The sequence below is a fragment of the Trichomycterus rosablanca genome, chromosome 27 (assembly GCF_030014385.1).
Source record: "Trichomycterus rosablanca isolate fTriRos1 chromosome 27, fTriRos1.hap1, whole genome shotgun sequence".
Classification (NCBI taxonomy): domain Eukaryota; kingdom Metazoa; phylum Chordata; class Actinopteri; order Siluriformes; family Trichomycteridae; genus Trichomycterus; species Trichomycterus rosablanca.
This window is the reverse complement of record NC_086014.1, coordinates 1,297,290-1,319,249: the sequence shown is the minus strand read 5'-3', so window position 1 is coordinate 1,319,249 and position 21,960 is coordinate 1,297,290. Positions and strand designations below refer to the sequence as shown.

General features: G+C 46.0%; 1 protein-coding gene across 1 annotated transcript in view; it reads right to left on the bottom strand.

Annotated features, from left to right (window-relative positions):
- adamts18 (ADAM metallopeptidase with thrombospondin type 1 motif, 18) overlaps window positions 1–10,221 on the bottom strand; it is a 30,132-nt gene extending 19,911 nt beyond the window's left edge. Inside the window, exons 1-3 of the mRNA XM_062989274.1 lie at window positions 10,116–10,221; window positions 8,698–8,802; window positions 6,394–6,722 (exon numbers count right to left, since the gene is read on the bottom strand). Coding sequence (XP_062845344.1) covers window positions 6,394–6,722; window positions 8,698–8,802; window positions 10,116–10,221 — 540 coding nt within the window. The remainder of the gene's footprint in view (window positions 1–6,393; window positions 6,723–8,697; window positions 8,803–10,115) is intronic.
- Between the last annotated feature and the right edge of the window lie 11,739 nt (window positions 10,222–21,960).

Genomic DNA, 21,960 nt, shown 5'->3' with positions numbered 1-21,960 from the left:
TAATTAAATTAATGCACAACAAAGCAAAAATGTATTTCAGGAGCCCTATAAAGTACGTTTTTAAGATCTGTACCAGGTAAAAATATATAATTATCCCCATAAAACATGAACCCAGTTCATATTTCAAACAAACCCTGATGTGGCGCCCGTTTACACTTTTTATTTCCCCTTTTACATGTAGATATATAATGCTGGTGGAGACGACAGACCGGGGGAGATACTAGTTCAAACCAAAAGCACCCCGACATCAGAGAGCGCGTCTCCACCCACACCGCTCCGGACGGACAACGTAACGGAACCCTTCAAAAGCCTCGGAACGGGAGCCGCCACACCAACCACAGTCGCGTAGCTTGCTCGTCTCATGTGGTCGACTCGGGCCTACGCGACATCGCCGGCTCCCGCCGAGCGTGTCCCTGGCACGGGCTGCTGTGGGAAGCAATTTATCGCCAGCTCCCGAATCACAGGGCAGCAAAGAACCTAATAAGCACGGCGTTATGTAAACGAGGGCTACTTTTAGGGCCTGCTAACGTGACATTATATTTTAAATTAGTAAGTGCTTACATGCTGTTAAGGGCCGGGAGAGAGCGGCGAGAAACCGCAGGCCGGTTATTACCAAACCCCGGACCACATCTGGACTGCTGAACAGCGCAGCGTCTGACCACAGTGTGGGAGAGACGCGGTGGGTCATCGGGGACGCCGTTCACAATGCTGTATATGCTGTTCGGAAGATTTAGAAACGCCACGGTGACTTTCTTTAACCCAGATAATATTAGAGATAATAGTTAAGCCGGGTGATGTGCGAGTCCGGGTGCGAGTGCTTTCTCACAGCCAGTCTGGACCAAACCCAACCCTGATTAAGACGGGGTGTTTACTAAAGATTAAATCAAATCATTCTGACCCTGAGAATCAAGATTTTTATAAATCTCAAGCAGAATAAACTACATCTATCGGCTTTTATCTCACACACACACACCTTATTAAACCACAATCATAACGTTTGTAATATTTTGTCCTTCAATCATTTATTTACTTTCGAGTGCTTTATTACAGTCACAAGCTGGGGCAGAGCCAGAGCCCAACCCAGGAACCCTTGGTATACGTTTAAAAATCCTGAAATTAATCTACATTTAGAAGCAATGCAAGCAGCAGTCTACCTACTGGCATGTTCTGTTTCCATTCTAAGCATTTTTCACTTTCTCTTCCAATCTAGTCATATCCAATAACCCAACTGCATACCCCGACCCTGACCAAGAAGGGCTGTAACACACATCCTCTCTGACACTTGCATTAGCCAACCGCTTCTTTTCACCTGCCTAGGGATCCGTATCGCGTACGGAGAGTCACTGATCTCTGTTATTCTCCGTTATTTATGCAGGCAACATCAACCATTCAGTCATAGGGAAAAACATGCAAACTCCACTCAGAAAGGACCCGGACCGCTCCACCTGGGAATCGAACCCAGAACCTTCGTGCGTCCACATGATGACTTTAAAAGACTTGGTTTGCAAATGTCATGTCACTCCATCTTCTGCAGGTCTTTGAGACGTGGTGCGAGGAGGAATAAACTGGAGCAAAACCCTATTATATCTGAATTCTGATGAATCAAACATCTAAAGAAACCCAGTCTAGATCAGAGCCACGTCCTCATCTCACCTTCTTGCTGATTCAGAAATGAATGAACCCTCACTGTTCCACCAGGATTGTGTTTTACACCACGCTCGGGTTTCTCAGACGCTTCAGCGACGCTCATTACTCACTAAGAGCCGCCGCACAATAACCGTGACAGCAAGTGATTCAGGAATAAAGTCTGAAAAACCATTTTCCCAGCAGCCACTACATCAATGTCACCCCACAATCCACCGGGGGGACGGCCCCTGCCAGATTAACGTACCGACAAGGCCTGGCGAGTACAAAAGACCCTGTCGTGTTTCGATCCGTCCACCCGGCCTTTTATAAACCAGGACGGACGCGAAGCTCCACCTGCGCCCCCTCGTTCACGTCGGCTCGATTCGGGACAGTTTCAGTCCACCTGCGCTGAGGACCGGGGGGGATTTGAGGGATTTAGGTCCTTCTGGGTGCGCCCCAGCTTTTCAAGGAGGACAGTACGAGGTTCTTTATGCCCATTTAGTCAACAAAAACACTCATCCAAATTATCCCAGTGCTGTTCAGCAGGGTTAGATCAGTGCTTCGTATAGTTTCTCCACTTTCAGTCATACTGAATTGTTTTATATGATCAAAAGTATTCGGACACTGACTGTGAGCTTGTCTGAAGTCCTGTCGGGTTTGTCGGGTTGCGACCCCCTAATTGCGACCCCCGCTGACCACTGACCCGCTCACACGGCGGGGGGGCAGCATCACTTAACGGCTCTTAAGTGGAATCCCACGCGTAAACACATCAGCCTGAAGTACCCGGGCCTGCTCTGAATAAACACAGCTGAGGTAGTGCAGACACAGACACACACACACACACACACACACACCTCCGTCCACACCTCATTCATTCACAGCGGGGGGTGAGAGTCGGGTCAGGGGTGCTCTAAACACACCACAGCTCAGCCAACCTCTGAATATTTACCAAAATCCAGAGTTGGGCACCAAACATAGCGTTTTAAAATCCAGTCATGTTTACTAGCTTTACAGCTTGATCCTGGTCAGGATCCCGGTGGGGCTGACACCACCAAGAAACACTAGAATTAAGGTGAAAGCACCCTGGACAGGCTGGCAATCTGTCACAGGGTATTAATCACTCATAGTCATAGGCATAGTCACATCTTGAGGCAGTTAAGAGTGTCCAATCCACCTTCCGCATGTGGGTACAAAGAAACCGGCCAACCCTGCAGAAAACCCAGCTTGGCCCCTGACCTTCGCCTTTTGGGACTTTATGGGTGGGTAGCAAGAAGGTCCTGGGTTCGTTTCCCAGGTGGAGCGGTTCCCATGTGAGTTTTGCATGTTCTCCCCATGTCTTTGTGTCTGTCTGTCTGCCTGTATCTACTATCTATCTGTCCGTTTGCATGTCTGTCTGCCTGCCTGTCTATCTGTCTGTCTGTCTATCTATCTACCTATATATCTGTCTTTATGTCTGTCTGTCTGTCTATATATCTGTCTGTTAGTCTATCTATCTATCTGTCTGTATGTCTGTCTGTCTATATATATCTGTCTGTTAGTCTATCTATCTATCTATCTATCTATCTATCTATCTATCTATCTATCTGTCTGTATGTCTGTCTGTCTTCTGTATCTATATATCTGTCTATCTATGTACTTTGTCTGTCTATCTCTTTATCTGTCTGTGTATCTATCTATCAATGTCTGTCTGTCTTTTTTTTATCTATCTATCTGTCTATCTGTCTGTCTGTCTGTACTGTGGAAGAAAAACCCACTAGACAGACAAAGACATGCAAAGGAGGTCCTACATAGCATGTAAGACCACGCCCACTTTTTTAGTCCGGTCTTTTCCCCACACAGCGGACTAGTGGCCGATTTTGTCACTGTCCACACTGCCAATGTGCCTGTTGGGGGCACCTAGCCAACCACTAGCAGAGCTGAGATTAGAATTTGGAGTCCCCAAATGTGATGCGAGGCCACACCCATAAACGCGGGGTCAAAAAACAGTGGAAACGCGGGTCAGTCCTAAAAGATGCACCAGCATGTGACTACATTCGGATTAAAAGTGAGTCTTACTTTATTTATTTATGACTAAAATATTTTAAGGATTTAATAAGGAAACTGAGAGGACTCTCTGAAGCGTTCTCTAGCAGACAGAGACGAACCCTGGAGAGCTGGCTGTTTTCGGGCGTGTGAGAACTCGCTGTTTTGACTACGAAGGCGGGCTTGAACCTGTCACCTAGTGAACTCACACGAGTTCAGCCGTGTCGTCCCTCAGCCAGGACGTTCGACCTTAAAAAAGTCAGATTTAGTCTAAACGAGCGAGAACACTTCCAGTGGAGTGACCGGGCCACACGGCCTCAGCACGTCGCCCGGAAGCTTCCCGGGTTCATCACACACTCCAGTTTAAGAGCCCAGAAATCTGCTGAGAGGAGAAGATGTGGGGTAATAAAAAAAAACTCCTGTATAAATAATGACGGATTTAGAAAGTTAAATCCTCCTGCTGCTGATCTGGAGGCTTCTGCAGGTCCAATCATGATTTATAAACACAACCTCATGTCCTTCTGACAGGCAAAAACCCCAACCTACCCCCCAACCTATCAGCAGGTTTCAGCTTTAAATTCAATTATAGAACTGGTACAGTTGGTACGGGGACAATATGAGAAATTCCTGCTGTGATGAAGCTACATAATACAAAGCACAAACATAAAAGACATAAAAAGTATTGGGACGCCCCTTTAATTATTGAATTCATGTATTTCAGCCGCAATAATTGCCAACAGGTGCAATAAATCAATTATTATATGTCTGTCTATATCTGTCTGTCTGTCTATTTACTTATCTGTCTGTCCGTCCGTCCGTCCGTCCGTCCTTCTATCTAATCTATCTATCTACCTGTCTATCCATCTATCTATCTACCTGTCTATCTATGTACTTTGTGTCTGTCTAACTCTCTGTCTGTCTTTCTATCTATATTTCTACTTATCTGTCTGTCTATTTATGTACTGTGTATCTGTCTGTCTCTCTCTGTCTGTATATCTGTCTATCTATCTGTCTGTCTGTCTGTCTGTCTATCTACAGTACTTATATATATGTCTGTCTGTCTTCTGTATCTTCTGAACACAAAGTCTCTCTCTCTCACCATAAGGAGCCTCGTCCCTTCTCAAGAGGATCATGGGAAACGAGCAGCTCCCGATCTGTCCTTAATTCCGACTACACGGCGTGCCTGAGGTCCACCGTGACCCGTCCCTTTATATTCGGGGACAGGAGAAAGACAGCGAGAGGGTGAGAGCGTGGAAGAGTGGGAGGATCAGAGCCATCAAGGGTTTTTCTTTCTCTTATTCCTTTTATCCCAGTAATGCTGAAGGACGTCCGGCTCGGTCCCTCTGTGTATCAGAATTAAACACGGGACGGTTACCATGACCTGGGACCTGGGGCTGAGAAAACGTCGGTGTGTGTGTGTGTGTATGTGTGTGTGTGTGTGTGTGTGTGGAGGAGGGTGCAGATGAAAGAGCGTCTCCGGTCTATTCACATGCGGCCGCGCTCACATCACATCGACATGTCGCGCAGTCCTGAAAGACCGGGCCTCCGGCGTTTTATTACGGTGACGCTAGCGCTAACGAGGGGAACACAATGCACAGATTAGCGCCGACGGGGCCTCACTGCGGTGATAATTGCTGCTGACCGGGGATAAAAGATCCAGGAGAGGAGAAGTGGCTCCTCACGGGGGAATAAAGAGCAGATTTTTTCGTCTTTACGTCACTCCGCTCTTACATCAGCGCGTCCTCTCGCAGGATTTCTGAGCGCTTTTACTTATTAAATAATAATTCTGACGGTTTTACGTCAAACCCTGCCATAATAATGTTTTATTTTTATTATTTTTAAATATTTGCCACCTTGGTTCTTTAATTCAGGCTCATTTTGGTCTACATCGACACCAGTAGCCCTCTGTGTCCCTTCCCTCACTTGAAGACTTACTGTGTCCGCTCCTAAAGTACTGCAAAAGTTAAGAAACAACCATTCAAACCCCAAATTTTGCAGGTAGCAGTTTAGGGAAGGCCCTTTCTGCTCCAGCATGAGACATTAAGAAGAGCTCGGCATGAACTGGAAAATCGACTGAGGCTCGTCAGTGCCCAGCCATACAAACACAGTCATCTTTTGGCAGTTGTAGCCTAGTGGTTAAGGTACAGGACTAAGTAATCGAAAGGTTGCTGGTTCAAGCCCCACCACTGCCAGGTTGCCACTGTTGGGCCCTTGAGCAAGGCCCTTAACCTTCAATTGCTCAGACAGTAAACATGCACGGGACTTTAAGTCACTTTGAATAAGGGCGTCTGCTAAATGCTGTAAATGTAAATGTACTGACTGAATGGGCACAAATTCCCACAGACATACTTCATCTGCTGTCTATCTATATATCTAGATGTCTGTCTATCTGTTTGTTTTCTGTCTGTGTATCTATCAATCTGTCTGTCTGCCTGTCTGTAAATGTGTCTGTCTGTTTATCTGTATGTCTGTCTGTCTATAAATGTGTCTGTCTGACTATCCATTTAGTTATTTATTTATCTATCTGTCTGTCTCTCTGTCTATCTATCTACTTATCTGTCTGTCTGTCTTGGGAGTGTCTGCTGTTGCAGCTCTATTTGCTGTTCTAGCGTTTGTTTTTTAAACAAGACGTCCGACAAGCCAGCGGTCAGGCGTCTGAATACTTTTGGCCATATTGCATACACAGATGTTGCATCTCTGCTGACACACACACGTGGACAGATCCAACCAACAGAAGCTCCTTACCAAACCCGAGCAGGTGGACATGGCAGCCGAAGACGACGAGTGGTTCCTCACGCTGCCCTGATACAGACAGTCCCGGACGTCTGGACCCACCTCCGTCGCCCGGACGCCGTCTGGGCCGAGCGTCTGCACGGTGAACCCGTCGGCGATCACGGCGGCAGGCTGCAGCTCCAGGTGCAGGTTCTTCCCGAAAGCAGAGAGACTGTAGTGCACGCCGGAGTGAGCTGCGTTTCCTCCCGCGGACCTCCGGCTTCGGCGGCCGGACCTCGCCAGGTTGTGGGTGACGTAGCCTCCGAGAGAGTCGACCTCCACCGGGGTCACGATCACGTAATCTGTAAACGACAGCCAAGAGACTCCAGGTTAAAATAAACATGAATTTATTTATTAATATACGACGATGAGCCAGAAATTTAATCCAAGTCAAGTCAAAAGTACAAGGGATCTTCAAAAAAGCCCTGTTGAGCGAGCCAAGGATGGTGGTGGTACTGGTACCAGCTCTGACCCGCCGACACATGCACATGTGGTATCTGGTATCAGGTCGTTACCAGCAGGTCCTTCAGCTTCTGTACGTTTTGAGGTGGGTCGTCCTGCAGAGCATCCCAGGATCCATCAAACCAGTTGGACCTTTTTCCATTCCTCCAATTCCAGTTCCAAAGCCTGCATGCCCACAGGAGTCAGCATGGGCACTCTGACGGGCACAGAAGTGCCTGTTGTGACACATTCAGATCATGCAGTCAGTACCAGACGTCAGAGCCTTCACGATGAGTCTCGGCTGCCCAACAACCTGTCGTCAGCCGCCTGTGATGCCTTCTGCCGTTCGGAGTAGCCGGTCATAATGATTTAGATCTGATGCTTTCAACATTTTCAACACGTGAACTGTGAGGAACCTCCATCAGATGAACGTTTAGTAGATCCAAACGTCCACCGTTGCACATTTTAGGGGTGGTTCTAATGTTTTGGCTCATGTGTGTATACCTTTAATTGATATTTATGTCATATCATGTTTGCATTTTGCTACGCATCACTATAAATAAATCCTATACACATACGACAAACACACGGAGTGAAATTCAGCTCCAGTCTGACACGGACGTGTGCAGGTTTAAAGCTTTACACCTTTTTTTTTTTCAGGTTTTACAGACTCTACATGAAAATTATAGGGTGAGCAAACACTGAGCAGCCCTGATCCTCGGGGAGGGGGGGGATTCCTATTCCTACCATTCCTAAAACACGCCACACACTTCACAAGCACGGAGCTTTCCGAAAGAGAGCGGGAAGCTAAAAGAATGAATGAACCACAGCCGAATACCGGACCAGTCATCGGAAGGTCGATCGCCAGGCTGGCACTGTTGGACCCTCGAGCGAGGCCTTTTATTCCCGGTCGTGCACTGTCACAAATGCTTGGGATGAAAGCACCACACAAAAGTGGCGTCCGTGTAAACGTAAAGCGATACAGGGCGTCGAAAGACGCAGACATCCGACACGGAGGCGGGCGACATTACAAACAAAACGCGCCGGTGTTTACACAAGAGTGGCGCTCCTCTAAAATGCAAAGTACATTCAGATAAAACGAAGTACTTCAGTAACAGGAAACAAAAATGATTTCTAATTGATACGGCTGATGTTTGAGATGATTCCAGCATCAGTGCTCATCACTGGAAGTGATCTGATATCTAATACTCATCCTCTAATATGCCATCAAGTACAGCATTACAGTACCTTACAGGCAAATTCAGTCCTGAGCCAAAACCAAGCCTCTATACAGAGTTTATATTTACATATAGGGAAAGATGCAGTGAAAATCCAGCTCACTAATAAATCATGATGCTCCCGTGGGAGCGGAGGTAAAGACTGTTATCTCTGGATGTTACAGACAAGTGGATATAATGGCTGTCGTCTCCTCCTGCTTCACGAAAAAGGTTCGAGCCAAATATGAATGTCCCTGTTTAATGTCCTGATTATAAGCACCCAGCACTTTTCTCGCAGTGGGATATTCCGCTAGCACACCAACTCCTCGGTTCGAAACTCGACGTTGCCACCGGTTGGCTGGACGCCATCTGCAGCAGATACTAATTGGCTACTGTATCTGCAACCGGTGGGGAAACCGGACTATGTGGCAGAAGAGACGTCTGTGCAGAATGCAGGGGTCAGAAGAGGAGGGCTGTACATGTTTAGGTACATAAAGTGAATGTGTGGCATGAAACTGTACTGAGTGTAAGTAATAAGTCACATTTATACTGAGATGTGGTGTGTGTGTGTGTGTGAGAGAGAGATACAGGTATAGAAGCATAAGAATCAAACACTAACCATGATTGAGGCCACCAGTAGATGAAGCTGAGACTGACGACATGGAAAAGCACAGCTGAAGAATCTGTAACACACACAAGAGGGTCAAATTCATTATCAGTGATTCTTCAGATGGTCGTCACACTTAAAGATTCCTTTAAAATGCAAAGTTTGCTTCTTTAGATTATTTTAAGCACATTTATATAAAAGGTAAATAAAAGCTCTGTTGGTGTTGGAGTGGAAGCTGGGAGCTGAATGGTCCTGCTCTGTGCTCTGTGGGTGGAAGGGATGACATTCCCATCTTAACAATCACTCGACGGCCATTCTCAGGCGTCAGGGTCATGGTGGGGAAAAAACAGAGGAACACCCCCCCCACCACCACCACCAAAAAAAAAGGAAAACATGGGCATGAGGGGAACATACAAAACTCGTCACAGACAGCGACCTGCTGTGTGGCACCAATTCTACCAACTGCGACAATGTTATTACTATTATTATTATTATTATTATTATCATATAAACGAGTCAGTCAGCAATCTGTGACCACGTAATCTCTCTCAGGGTCATGCTGCGGGTGCAAACAGGAACCCTGGGTAGAACTTCACACCCTCACCCTTTCACTTACTCACACCTAGGGGGGCAATTCAGAACAGCCATTATACTTGTGTCTTGTTGTTGTCAGCTTGTGTTTTTGTGACCTGGGTGACAAACAGACTACCGGAATGGAGAGAACGTGCCAAACCTTTAGAAATAGGAGGCAAAGTTCCAAATTAATCTGGTCATCAGATAATCCGAGGCCCAAATGTTCTGCACAGAACCTTGTACAGTGGTCGGCTCACTAAGGCATCTCAGACAAGGACAAAACAAATAGTGCTCTCTGGGAACACTAAAGGAACCCCTAAAACTAGAACCTTTTTACAAAAACATCATATAATGAACCTTTAAATCTTTCACACGAGCATTTATATAACTGTGGCCAGTAGAACCATTTGGAACATTAATGAAAATGAAATGTTTTACATACTTTTACTAAGCATACAAATCCAAACTCGTCCTAATTACATGGGTGAAAAACAGAAGCTCATAAGGGTGCTTACCCACTGTTTTACCCATAACTGTCACACTTAGAAGATTAATTTTAGTAAAAAAAAATGACATTTATACACTTTATGTCGGTTCCACCTCGAATTGTGACCAAAATATCATTTAGTGCTAAAAAGAAACCATATTAAATAATAGAGCATTTGAACTTCTGCACAAGATGAAATGAGTTCAGCTAGAACTGGAACCATCTGAGGAACTTTTATCACAGAACTTTACCTGCATACCTGAACAGTGGAACCCCATGCAACCCCATTAGAACGCCCTATTTTTAAAGGAAAGTGTTTTGCGCAAAAATCACATTGCGCCGCAATGAATGAAAACATTGCGCATGTCACCTGCCTTTCTGAAGCTCGCGAGCGTGCGCAGGCGTGCAGGAGGTCCAGGTACAGGTGGAGGAAGGTTGCAGGTGAGGAAGAGGAGGAAGAGATGAAGGTACTCCATGCTGGCGCTCCTCTATCTGCGTCCTCTGCACACCGGAGAGACGCGCTGACCCGCCGGCATCGCTGCGCTCAGGCGCACCGCTACACTTCACGCGTTCATACACACAGAGAGAGAGAGACTCGATCACGCTTTCACTGCCCCTCTCTCTCTCTATACTCTCTCTCTCTCTCTCTCTCTCTCTCTGGGGGGGTACACGAATGGTAGGAGGGGTGAGAGAAAGAGAACAGGGGGTTTAACCAATCAAAGCACTCAGATTGTGCAGAGATTTGCCATTCAGTCCGTGCATTCATGATCATTATTTGGAATAACACACACACACACACACAGTATAATTACAGCATTTACTCCTCACATTCTACAGTCATACCAAGCTGTAACCCCCGAACAAGCTGTTCTGGGTTTTGCATCCTTCAAACCATTAAGCTTCAGGTTATCTGTTGGTTGCATCACATTAAAATGTACAGAAACAATAATAGAAAGACATTTTAAAAGTTGCTCCTCTTTTTACAGCATGGTATCGTTTTGACCGCTGGGCTCCATGGTTTGCTCCCCAGTGGTGCTGCTGGTCAGTCGGACATTTACATACAGACCTGATTGGCTATGTCTGATGGGGGATATGAATGCCAGAGGTCCGGCGATGAAATGGCATCCTGTCCAAGGTGCTCTACTGTATTGTGCACAGTGATTCCAAGGAAACTGGACCCACCGTGGCCCTAACTCACCGGATTACTGCCAGTGTGCCACCCTTCATACAGACTCGAGAGGGCTCTGAGTAAGCATAAACATCACTTTACATGATTCCGGATGTTGTATAATAATAAATCAAAATAATATTTTAAAAATAGCCCTGTATAAATGACTAAATCTAAGAGAAATATTTTGAATGCACCCAGATAAACAAGTGCATCTTATATGAGATGAGAACACGTTGAGCGCCAAGCTCATAAATCATAACAGCCGATGAGGGCCTGCATTAGATACTGGATGTTTATTTAACGGCCTGCGTTAGATGCTGGCCTGTTGCGTTTATCTAGGCCTGTTAGCAAATCCCAAAGAGTCTGGACGACTGCGGAAATGTAACTCAGAGCTGACATTAAAAAACGAAAATCCCAGATATCTGCGGCCTCATCAGGGAGCCGTGACAGTTTACACTAACCGTACGACCGCCAATCCAGCCTCCCTCCCATCCAGCCCCGCCAGCATGGCACAGAGTAACGTCTGAGAACAAAATGTATGAAATGTAACAGCCCTCACTTCCCACTGGATTATAGAAGATGACCGCAGGGATTCTATTCGATTCAACCACAAGAGCAGCAGCAATGTCAGCCCCTGATCTCAAGCTGGTTCGTGGGTCTGGTGTTCTGATTCATCTAAAAAAAAAAAATTCATTCTCCATTTAGTTCCACTCCAGTCATCAAGTTCTTCCAGACTAAATTCTCTTCCAAGCATCGGGCATTCCCCAAACTGTTGCTGCAACGTTAGACATGCACCACTTTCCATTCTGTCTGCATTCTGTAGCTTTAAGACTTGACTTTACTTGAACTTTGATCTGACCAGTATAAAGAGAACAAGTGTGTCAGAAAACTACATGGTGAAGATGACCACCAGTGAGTAAGTGTACGAGACGGCCAGAACAGAAAGAGAGCAACAGAACCACATTAAGTTCCGAAAGTTGTGTTACTTTGGGTAGCATTGGGACTGACAACATCATGACAACGTGGACTGTATAATCATCTGTCCAGCCAACCATCACAAAGTGATGGCGACAGTCATGTGACATGACGTGACATGAGATAATGATGGTTCTTGGCTACTGTGTGTGTGTGTGTGTGTGTGTGTGAGTACTTTTACTTTTTGTGTGTGGTGTTTGTGTGTGTGTGTGTAGTCGACAGATAAGGAAGGAAGACATAAATAAGTGTTAAACAGCGCTTGATCTGATAAGACTCTTCCAGAGAGGAGATAATCACCACGTAATCTAGGATCAAATCCTCTTCTCGTCTGGTCTCGTCTGGTCTGGACGCAGCCCAGAAAATCTTTTCTTTTATCCAAATATACGAACAGTGGATATTTGGGTATATATAGGGTTCTTAGACGTATACTAGATGGCCAAAAGTATGTGGCCACCTGACAATGAGCTTGTCGGACCAGAACAACAGCCGCTCTTTGGACCGAGAAGCTTATCACAAGACTCTGAAGCATGTCTGTGTGTGGGAATTTGTGCCTATTCAGTCAAAACATGGCAGCATTTGTATGGCTGGGCACTGATGTTGGTCAAGAAAGCCTCAGTTGATGTTCCGGTTCATTCCAGAGCTGTTGTCTTTATAGAGCTCGCTTTGTGCTGGAACGGGAAAGGACCTTCCCTAAACTGTTGCTGCAAAGTCACACATGAGCATGTAATCCCCTGTATATAACTGATTTATTACACCTGTGAGCAACTGTATTACATGTGAGTCTGTATTACATAAATATAATCCATATGTCCAGCTGCGGTAGGAGTGCGTCTATGGAAATTTGTGCCCGTTTGGCAGGCACCGGTTTTGAACGAGAAGGCCGGGCTGACAATCAGATCGAACCTATTTCCTAGGAGGGAAATAGAAAGACTTCCTAGGTTCCAAATTCCTGGCACCAGGTTTTCATCTGGCTCAGGGGCGCAGTCGTGCTGCAACAGGTCCGATTACGTAGTGGTGAGAGGAAAGAAAAGAAGAAATAATAATAAAATCAGGGGTTAAAGGTTGGATGTCGCGGAACGAACACCCCTCAGCGATCGTGTGTAAGGAGGTCGGCGGGCGGAGAGGAGAGGAGCTGATTTATTTTTAACCCGGCGGTTTGCGGAGCGAGGATTCTGAGGGCACGGATCCACCGTCGCGTATCATCATCCCTCGTCCAGCGTCGGCTCTGGATTTTCCCCTCTAAATGCAGCCCGGCCGCACGCTCGCCCCCTTTTATTTTCCGGCTAAGTGTGGAAAAGTCAAATTGCAGGGCTGAGGAACAGGCCATAATTTGTTCAGAAGCGCCCGTCTCCTCCTGAACCGACCGCACCGGCCGAGGGCGGCCCGAGGTCTCCAAATATAATCAACGCTACACAGATGAACCACGCTGTGGAATTCTGCACGATGTCGTTGAGAACCAAACTTGAATGTGCATCGAGAGACTCCACATTTAATTCATCTAATTCAGTCGTATCCAATCACCCGATGAGAACCGTGGCTAAGACACGCCTCTTTTGACACATGTGCAGTACCTACCGCTTCAGGTGGGTTCATATGAAGATCCGTATCGCGCACAGAGAGTCACGCAGCGATCTCCATTATCCCCGTCTCTGTGCAGCACCATCGAGCAGCCACCAGAGGGCATTATTGCAGCAGTCATGAGGAACCCCCATCCAACGTTCCCTTCCACCCTCAGATGAGCCAATCATTGGCGTGCTGGTGTGTACAGGGTGCCGGTCCATCACAGGTCATCATATGTTGAAGGAACCCAGGAAACCAGATTACCTGGACACCAATAGTATGTATATTATAGTATACAAAGCTGTCCAGTAGGGCTGATGTCAGGGCTCTCCCTAAACTTCCCTAAACTGTTGCTGAACAGTCGGAAGCATGTAATTGTTTTTATACGATTGATTTATTACACCCGTTAGCTATTGTGGCTGAAACACACAAATTTGAAGATTGGAAGGGGTGTCCCGATACTTTTGTCCGTATCTTGTGGATGTTCTTGTGTGTTTTTATGACGTCTGATAACACCAACACGGCTGATATCCCCCCCCCCCCCCCCCCCCCCCCCCCCCCCGTCCAATTTATTCCCGAACACTTAAGATTTAAACTTTTCACCCGCCGGTTTTAAAGCACCACACATCCTGACACTTAATGCAGCACAAACAGCGATAACAAACCAACACGCAGCAGTTCATCCGCCAGCATCCAACACAATGGGGTCTTTTCATCAGAGTTTATTTAGAGCGCACACATACACATAACCGACAGTAATAAAGCAGCGCGGCAGAGAGGCAGGTCACAGCAAACACCCCGCAACAAGAAAAAAAAGCATTTCTTCACGGCACTGACGGCCACAAAAAGCCATTCAGGTTCTCCGCCGGCGTTTTCTCTCTCTTTGCTCAACTTGTTGTCAAAATACAGAAGAAGTTGGCAGTAACTCAAGGCTCCGATTACTTTGCGCACAAAACCAGTTTATTCCTCGATTTTTCTGCCTTTTTTGTCTCACCGGGTACCTTTCTGAGCTGAAGAAAGAGCGTTACGTCACGCCGTCCCCGGAGGAATGAGCACGACCACTTAGTCGGCGCCGAGGATGCTGCCGTGGGTCACGGGGTCTTTTTACATCGAGAGAAGTCTTACAACGAGATGTGACATTTACGGATCAAAGGTCACAGGCGTTTATTCTGGGTTTTCATCCTCACCTAGATTGTCTGAACCTTTCAATAATGTCTTGAACTGTAGATAATGACATCCTTAAATGATTACAATTGCGTGTGAAGAAATGTTTTTTTATGCATATTTCCTAGTCGTATCCAATTCCTCGATCATATTTCATTTCCTCTACTGATGCAGACGTTGACTCCTGATCGAGGAGAGGTGTGACTACTATGCTGACCACTTCTTTTCATATAGAGATCGAAGAGAGTCACGCATCAATTTTCATCACGGCATTGATATCGATCAGCCAGCAGAGGTCATAAGTGAGGCAGCCCCACCTCCGTCCCCTCAAATTATCCAATCATTGTATGTACAGGCGCCCGGCTGGCCGATAGCAGAAACGTTGTTCTTGACAGCATCAGCGTTTAAACATTTCACAGCACCCCTGGTCTTAGGACGCCCTTCTCAAAGCTCCTCCAATGAGACGAACTGTTTGATATGACATGGTAGAAGCGACTCAGGCCGTACGAACGAAGCTTAACGTGACTTATTGTAGTAGAACAGCGAGTGAGGAATGTGATTAGTGGAGGAACTTATGAGCAGTAATAATGAAGAGAAGTTTAGTGCTCCTGTCTCCTTCTTTTACTACATTAAACCACGTTAAGCTTTATTTAGACTCTGGGAGAAGCTGATTCTGATTCTCACAATTTCTCAGAAGCTGGAGCTGTAACACAAGTTTAAAAGTGAAACAGGGAGGAAAATCCAGATAAACACAGATACATGTGGAGCTGTAACCCTGGATCTGACGCTTATTCCACACTAACGCAGATTCGTCTCATATTCACACTTTGATAAGGTTTTACTGCAGTGCTACATTTCACCTTCAGTCCCAACTTTTTTTGGAAATGGGTTTGTACATGGCTTTGCAGCCAAAATCTCAATCCTTGTTCCTTGTTTTCACCAGAGAAAGTTTTTTGTTTGGTTTAGAATAACGATAGACGCAGGACCTTGACCTCGTAAATAAAGAAAAAGCTCTTAGCGTCTGTGTTGAAATAGGACGTGTCCCCGAACTACCCCCCTCTTAAAAAAAAAAAAAAAAGAGACAAAAACATTACAAACATCCCCCCCGCTGCCACCACTTAGTCGTCTGGGGTCACGGGGGGCAAAATCTCTCTCAGCTCCATCTCACAATCTCGCTCTCTCAAACTTTTGCGACATCAGCAGATCGAGACTGAAAGCACTCTGTGTGTGTGTGTGTGTGTGTGTGTGTGTGTGTGACGGGTTGTCAGACCCTCAAGGCCAAACCAGGACCTCCTGCTACATTTGCACACCCATAAATCCCCACCAATCCGTCCACGGTCCTCTCGGCCGGTGCTTCCTTCAGCTGATCTGTGAAACGAGCGAGACCGATGCGTCCGTTTACTTCTGACACACGTGACTGGACCTGAGAGGAAACGGGAGACGTGAGCGCTGGTAAATACATAGAAGACGGAGTCAATCAGACGGTTCTGATGACCGGGTGGTCGTCACGGCGCGTCTAAGCGTCTAATATCAGCGATATAAACTGGGATTAGCTGATAGTACCTTTACATTTTCGGCATTTAGCAGACGCTTTTTATCCTAAGCAACTGTGACAGCATATTATCTAAGCAATTGAAGGTTAAGGGCCTTGCTTAAGGGCCCAACAGTGGCAACCTGGCAGCGGTTAGGCTTGAACCAGCAACCTTTCGATTACTAGTCCAGCACCCTAACCGCTAGGCTTCAACTGCCATAGTATTAGTATCATATTCTTTGTTGAATTCATTTCACTTTCACAATTCATCATCGTTTCATCCTGGTCAGGGTTGCGGTGGGTCCGGTTTCCACAGAATCTCTGGGCATAGTGCAGGAACCCTCCCCCCCTCCTCCTCCTTCCTACAGGACGCCAATCCATTGCCCTTCCCAGACAGAGTCAATCATATCCACAGTATATGTGTGTTGGAATTTGTACGACAGGGCCTCAGTCGATGTTCCGATTCATCCCAAAGCTGTTCTGTGGAGCTGAGGTCATGCAGCCTTCCCTAAACTGTTTCCTTTACATAAAGTCAGAAGGGGCGTCCCAGCACTTTTGCAAACGTACAGAAACGTAAACGTGCAGAATCAGTCCTCGTCTGTACAGCGCTGTCGGGGTTAACGACGGCGTGGAGTTGTGTGTACATGTACCCGTGTGTGTGTGTGTGTGTGTGTGTGCGCTGGAGGAACCTGATCGAGCATGTTCGAAACCCTTTGATGTGAGTAACAAAGCTCCAGGGGGAATATTTGTCAGGGATTTTTCAGATGGATTTGGATCTAAGCCCCTGAAGAGGATAAGAGTGGAGCTCTGTGTTAAGTGTCTGATCGGAGACCAACGAGCGGCAGAAGAACGGGTAATAACGAGCGGTACGTCCCCGTTACATCATACACCACAACCACACCGCCGTCTGCGGGAAACCCCGAGATAGAACACGTTCACATTTGCTCCGCTAGCTCATTACCACCGGGGTCCAGGGTACCAATCACCAACGGCGCTATGATCGGCTGTGGCTGAGGGGGGGATGGCCAAATCCAACAATGGATGATTACTGCCCTGCACCCAGTAAATCTAGGGAAGCCAGGAACGCCGCAACCCTGACCAGGATAAAGCAGTGGGACAACCCTACTTGATTGCCGCTAACTTATAAATGAACCCTTAGGTGGGTCACAAAATTGTGCAGACTGTGATCCAAAACAACCCACCGACTGCTCCGTCCTTCTCCACCAGAGGGGTTCCTGCACCACAGGGCAGAGCTGGCACTGCCCACAGCCTGCTGAGGTTCAGGGATTCCCATGCATCCCACATCTGCATCCCTCTCTTGACCAATCAGCAACCAGCATCTCCAACAGACTATTTTTAAAGCCCGTCTTCAAGAGACGCCTCGTACCTGATCCCTGCGAGTCGGCTCTGTGGGTACGCCGATGACTTTTGATGTCTCCATATGTTCCGTATAGATCAGTGGAGACCAAATGATGCTCAAGATTAAGGGTGTAATTATTTGAGAACGTCAGGCCGCCGTCGACACCACAAATGACGGTTTGAGGGATGTGGAGGGTTCACATCCCTCCAGAGTGACGTCTGAGATGATCCACACAGCAAAGGGTTCGTCACGCTGCATAAAGCAGGGTCTGAAGATTAAGGTCCACATCCGAATTCATTCAATTTGGCACGTAATGAATCCAAAACAAGCAAAGAGAGGAAACATTACAGGACGACCAATGACAGATTGGAAATTCCCTAAAAAGAAGGGGAACGCTTTTAAGCACCAATCGTTGGCGCAGGAGGGCCACGGCTACGAGTTTAAATGCCAGGGGAAAAAAACATCGCATTTCTTCAACTATTTCTCGCTTGTTTTCTTTCCTTGAGTCTTCCTCACGTCCTCCCTCGGTTCCTGTCGCTACCCTCCGAGGATAAGAGACAGAAAGGCAAGACGGTGAAGTGAAGACAGAAGAATCGAGGCCAAATGAATTCGCCGACTGCACCGAGTCCTGATCGCTGGGTTGATGACATGTTGCCCCGCTGTATAACGCATTACAGATGTGTGCGCTGGATTAGCATCGATCTCACGACTACTCATCAACTTCACACATCCACAGTAAAAAATCCTCTGAGATCATCAGCTGACCTGGCTGTGGTTGGTTGGGCTGTGAACATGATGACAACAGTCTGACCAGATGTACACAAAGCTGGCAGGTATGCCAGGGTGGTGCCATGCTGAAAGACTTCTAAAGGATGATTCTAATGTATTATTATTATTATTATTATTATTATTATTACTCTCTTGACTCTATTCCAGGGTCATGCCTAAAAGCTCAGTGTACCCATTAAGGATGGTATAACAGGATTGCATCCAAAGTGCCTGCATCGCCTCATTATAAGTTTTTAAGGAATACCCTTGGTAAGCGGACAGTCTGATACTGACTGATCGTTCCGCCGTTGGCTGCATAAATACCTATTTAGAGGAAGTGCAGCGACGATCTGATGGAAGATCCGTTTGTGTCCGATTTTCTGCTCTAATTGGTGAGAATAAAAGAAACACTGTTATATTACAGGGTGAGAACAAGGAATTATGTAAATAATTGAGAGAGAAATGGATTCTGGGTATTATACAGCCTGTATATTACCCTTATGCACTCATGTCATGGCTGGTTGTACTACTAACTAGCAGTAGATACAGCTTTCTTGAGATACTTCGTCAATAACGAATAACTTAAAGCGTCTTTGAGTATCTTGAAAAGCGCTATATAAATAAAATGTATTATTATTATTATTATTAATAACAGTGCCAGAACCAAACGTTGATCTGATTTGTCATTAATAAATGAACCGATCCCGCGGAGGGTTACCCCGGACCGAGCGGGCGCCTCCGACCCAACGTGAGAAGCGACGGGTTATTTATAGCGTGTTTGACTTACGTTTCAACAACAGAATATTTTCCAGACTGTAATGAGTCCCCAGACCTCAGTTCTCTGCTGATGTAGTGAAACACAGCTCTGAAAAACACACGAGTCTCACCGTCAATCTCACCGTGAATCAGTCACAATCAATTATTAACACCTGCGGCCGTCTCAGAGCGGAGATTGATGAGCGGAGATTGATGAGCGTGTGATGAGTACATTTAAACGAATCACAATTACAGTGGACAGGATGGGTCAGGAACGGTAACGGTCAAGCCCGACTGCATCTATTCTAATAAAAACAGCACTTTGTGATCACTCAGATTGTCAATCAAGGAATAAATAAACCAGGAATATTCTTTTCTTTAACAGCACCATTTGTCATCCTATATCCTGAGCTGAAGGAGTGAAGTTTAATCACGTACGAGTAACCGATATCCGCTTTTATAATCCAGTCAGGGCTGACGTGATTTATCTCACAACCGCTTACATTTAGCGGGGCGGAAAAGAGTGTCAGAAAGCAAAGATCCTGGGAACATTAGAAATGAAGAAGCGTGACCTGTATAAACACAATGCAGCAGCTATAAGTCAGGCTGTTGAGCAGCGGCGGCGTTGTTCACTCATCGGTATCGAATGACAGAATCTAAACAACGGGATTACAGGTGATCAAAAACCTATAGAATGCTTACTACTGGATCATAGAAAGCAGGTTTAGGGAAAGAAAAGGCCGCACTGAAGAAAGAAAATCAAACAAAACAAACAAAACTAGACCACCAGCTGGAAGACTCAACAAGGGCGTAGCTTAAACGTAACAAGACCCATCAGCCAGGTAATAAACCCTGATTTTTTTCTATTCTTTCTTTGCTTAATCCCGAACCCCGTCGTCCATTATGGTCACTTCTTCCTACTTTTGGGACTGTTGGGACAGGTGTATCTAACTCGGAGCTGTGCTGGTAGGACAAGCTTTGACAGACCTGCTAGCCAATCAGAGATAAGCATTCTGGTATCAGTGCTTATAATAAAGATCAGAGGAAATCAGTCTGCATTCTAGAGCTCGTGAGTTTAAATCTCAGCCCTGCTACCGTCTTGCCGGGCGGCCACACAGACGACGATTGGCTCATCCGGGAAAGGAAAGGAGGGTCGGAGGGATTCCGCACAAAGACAGGGGATAATAGAGATGGGAATGTGACTCTCCGTGCGCTGTACGGATTCCCATATGAACCCTGCTGGTGCAGGTGACAAAAAGTGGTCAGTTATTGCATGTGTTGGAGAGGGAGTGTGTAAATCACGGCTCTCCTCGGTCAGGAGTGGAAGTCTGCAGCAGTAGAGACGGAAATACGATTTTGATTAAATATGACTAGATCGGAAAGATACAGATTTGGGGAATTTGAGGTGGAATTTGGAGTGAAAAATGCATAAAATGAATAAATACTGGGGCAAAATCCAATTAGACTGGTCGGATTTGAAACCACATATGAACACGGCATGAATCCGGGTGAGAATGTTCTCATTCTGTGCGCTCTTCAGCTATTAAAAGAAGCTATTTTAAGCAGAACATAAAGCCACATCATCAGACTGATCCTAATGTCCAATGCATTTAAACGTACTAAACACCACAAAGACAAAACGTCACGGTGTTTACGGTCTCGGCGCTGAAACCTGATCCTTAAATCCATTTATGATCCACTGTGGATCATTTCACACCTGTCAAGGTCATCTTTGATATCAGAAATCCCCTCCATCCCTGCACTCATCTGTACCTCAGTGTTGTGTAAACACCGCGCCGGTGCCTCCGGGTGATTATTAGGATCAGCACGTTTACCCACGGTTCGCTCAAGGGCCCAAAGACGAAACCGTTCGACTGTCCGTATATGAAGAAAAGTATTAGGACGCCCCTTCTAATCATTAAATTTATGTATTTAAATCGTTTATATAAAGGAAATTATATGCTTTTAACTTTGCAACAGTTTAGGGAAGGTCCTTATCTGTTATGACTGTGCCTGTGCACAAAGCGAGCTCTATAAAGACGTTAAGAAAAAATCGATTTACTCCAGCAACCTGCACAAAGCTCACAGGCGTCCGAATACTATCTAAAGGAAGTAATATGGTTCTAACTTTTCCCGCAACAGTTTAGGGAAGGCTCTTTCCTGTTCCAGCACAAAGCAAGACGTGGAGAAAAGCTCCGTTTAATTAAAGAAACTCCAGCAGGCTGCACTTTTGGCCACATAACGTATATAAAGATGTGAACGTGTTTATAGAAGATTAGGATTAAGGTGAGTAAGATCTCACAGACCTCCAACAAACTACAGAAACAAACACACAGATTTTCCTCGCTGATCCTCCGTGTTTAAACGAAAGAGGAATTACGTAACACCCGCTTTACCTTTAAGGCCCTTTGGTACGAGAAGCAGAGCCGTAAACGTTAGCGGGAATAATCCGCTCCCTCAAGAAGTGCTTGTGATGCAGTTGTTCTTTAGGAATAATACAATACCCAGGGGGGTGCAAATTAAAATCGGGTTTTAAAAAGGATTTGGCAGGAGAATCCCCACTGACAGAGTCCTTCAGCCCGGGCTTAAACCGTGTGAGGAGAACCAGAGCGGTACAGTGAACGTATCCCGTCTGAGTCTGCCAGAGATTTAATAACACAGCTTTTCACTTCCAATAAAGAGAATTTACTCTAAAGAAGCGGTTTCTGACCTGAAGCCTTTCAAGTTTTGGTGTGACTCCTTGACTCGTGAGACCCGCTGCTGGCAAAATGAAAAGTTGGCTAAAAGAGATTAAAACATTCAGTCTATGGTGGTAAATATTGCTGGGTAATGACGGCAGTTTAGACAGAGCGGAACCGTCAGGGCTCTCTACACCTTCAGAGACGATTTAAGATCAGCTAAAAATGATATTTTAAACCTGAGCGGTTTAT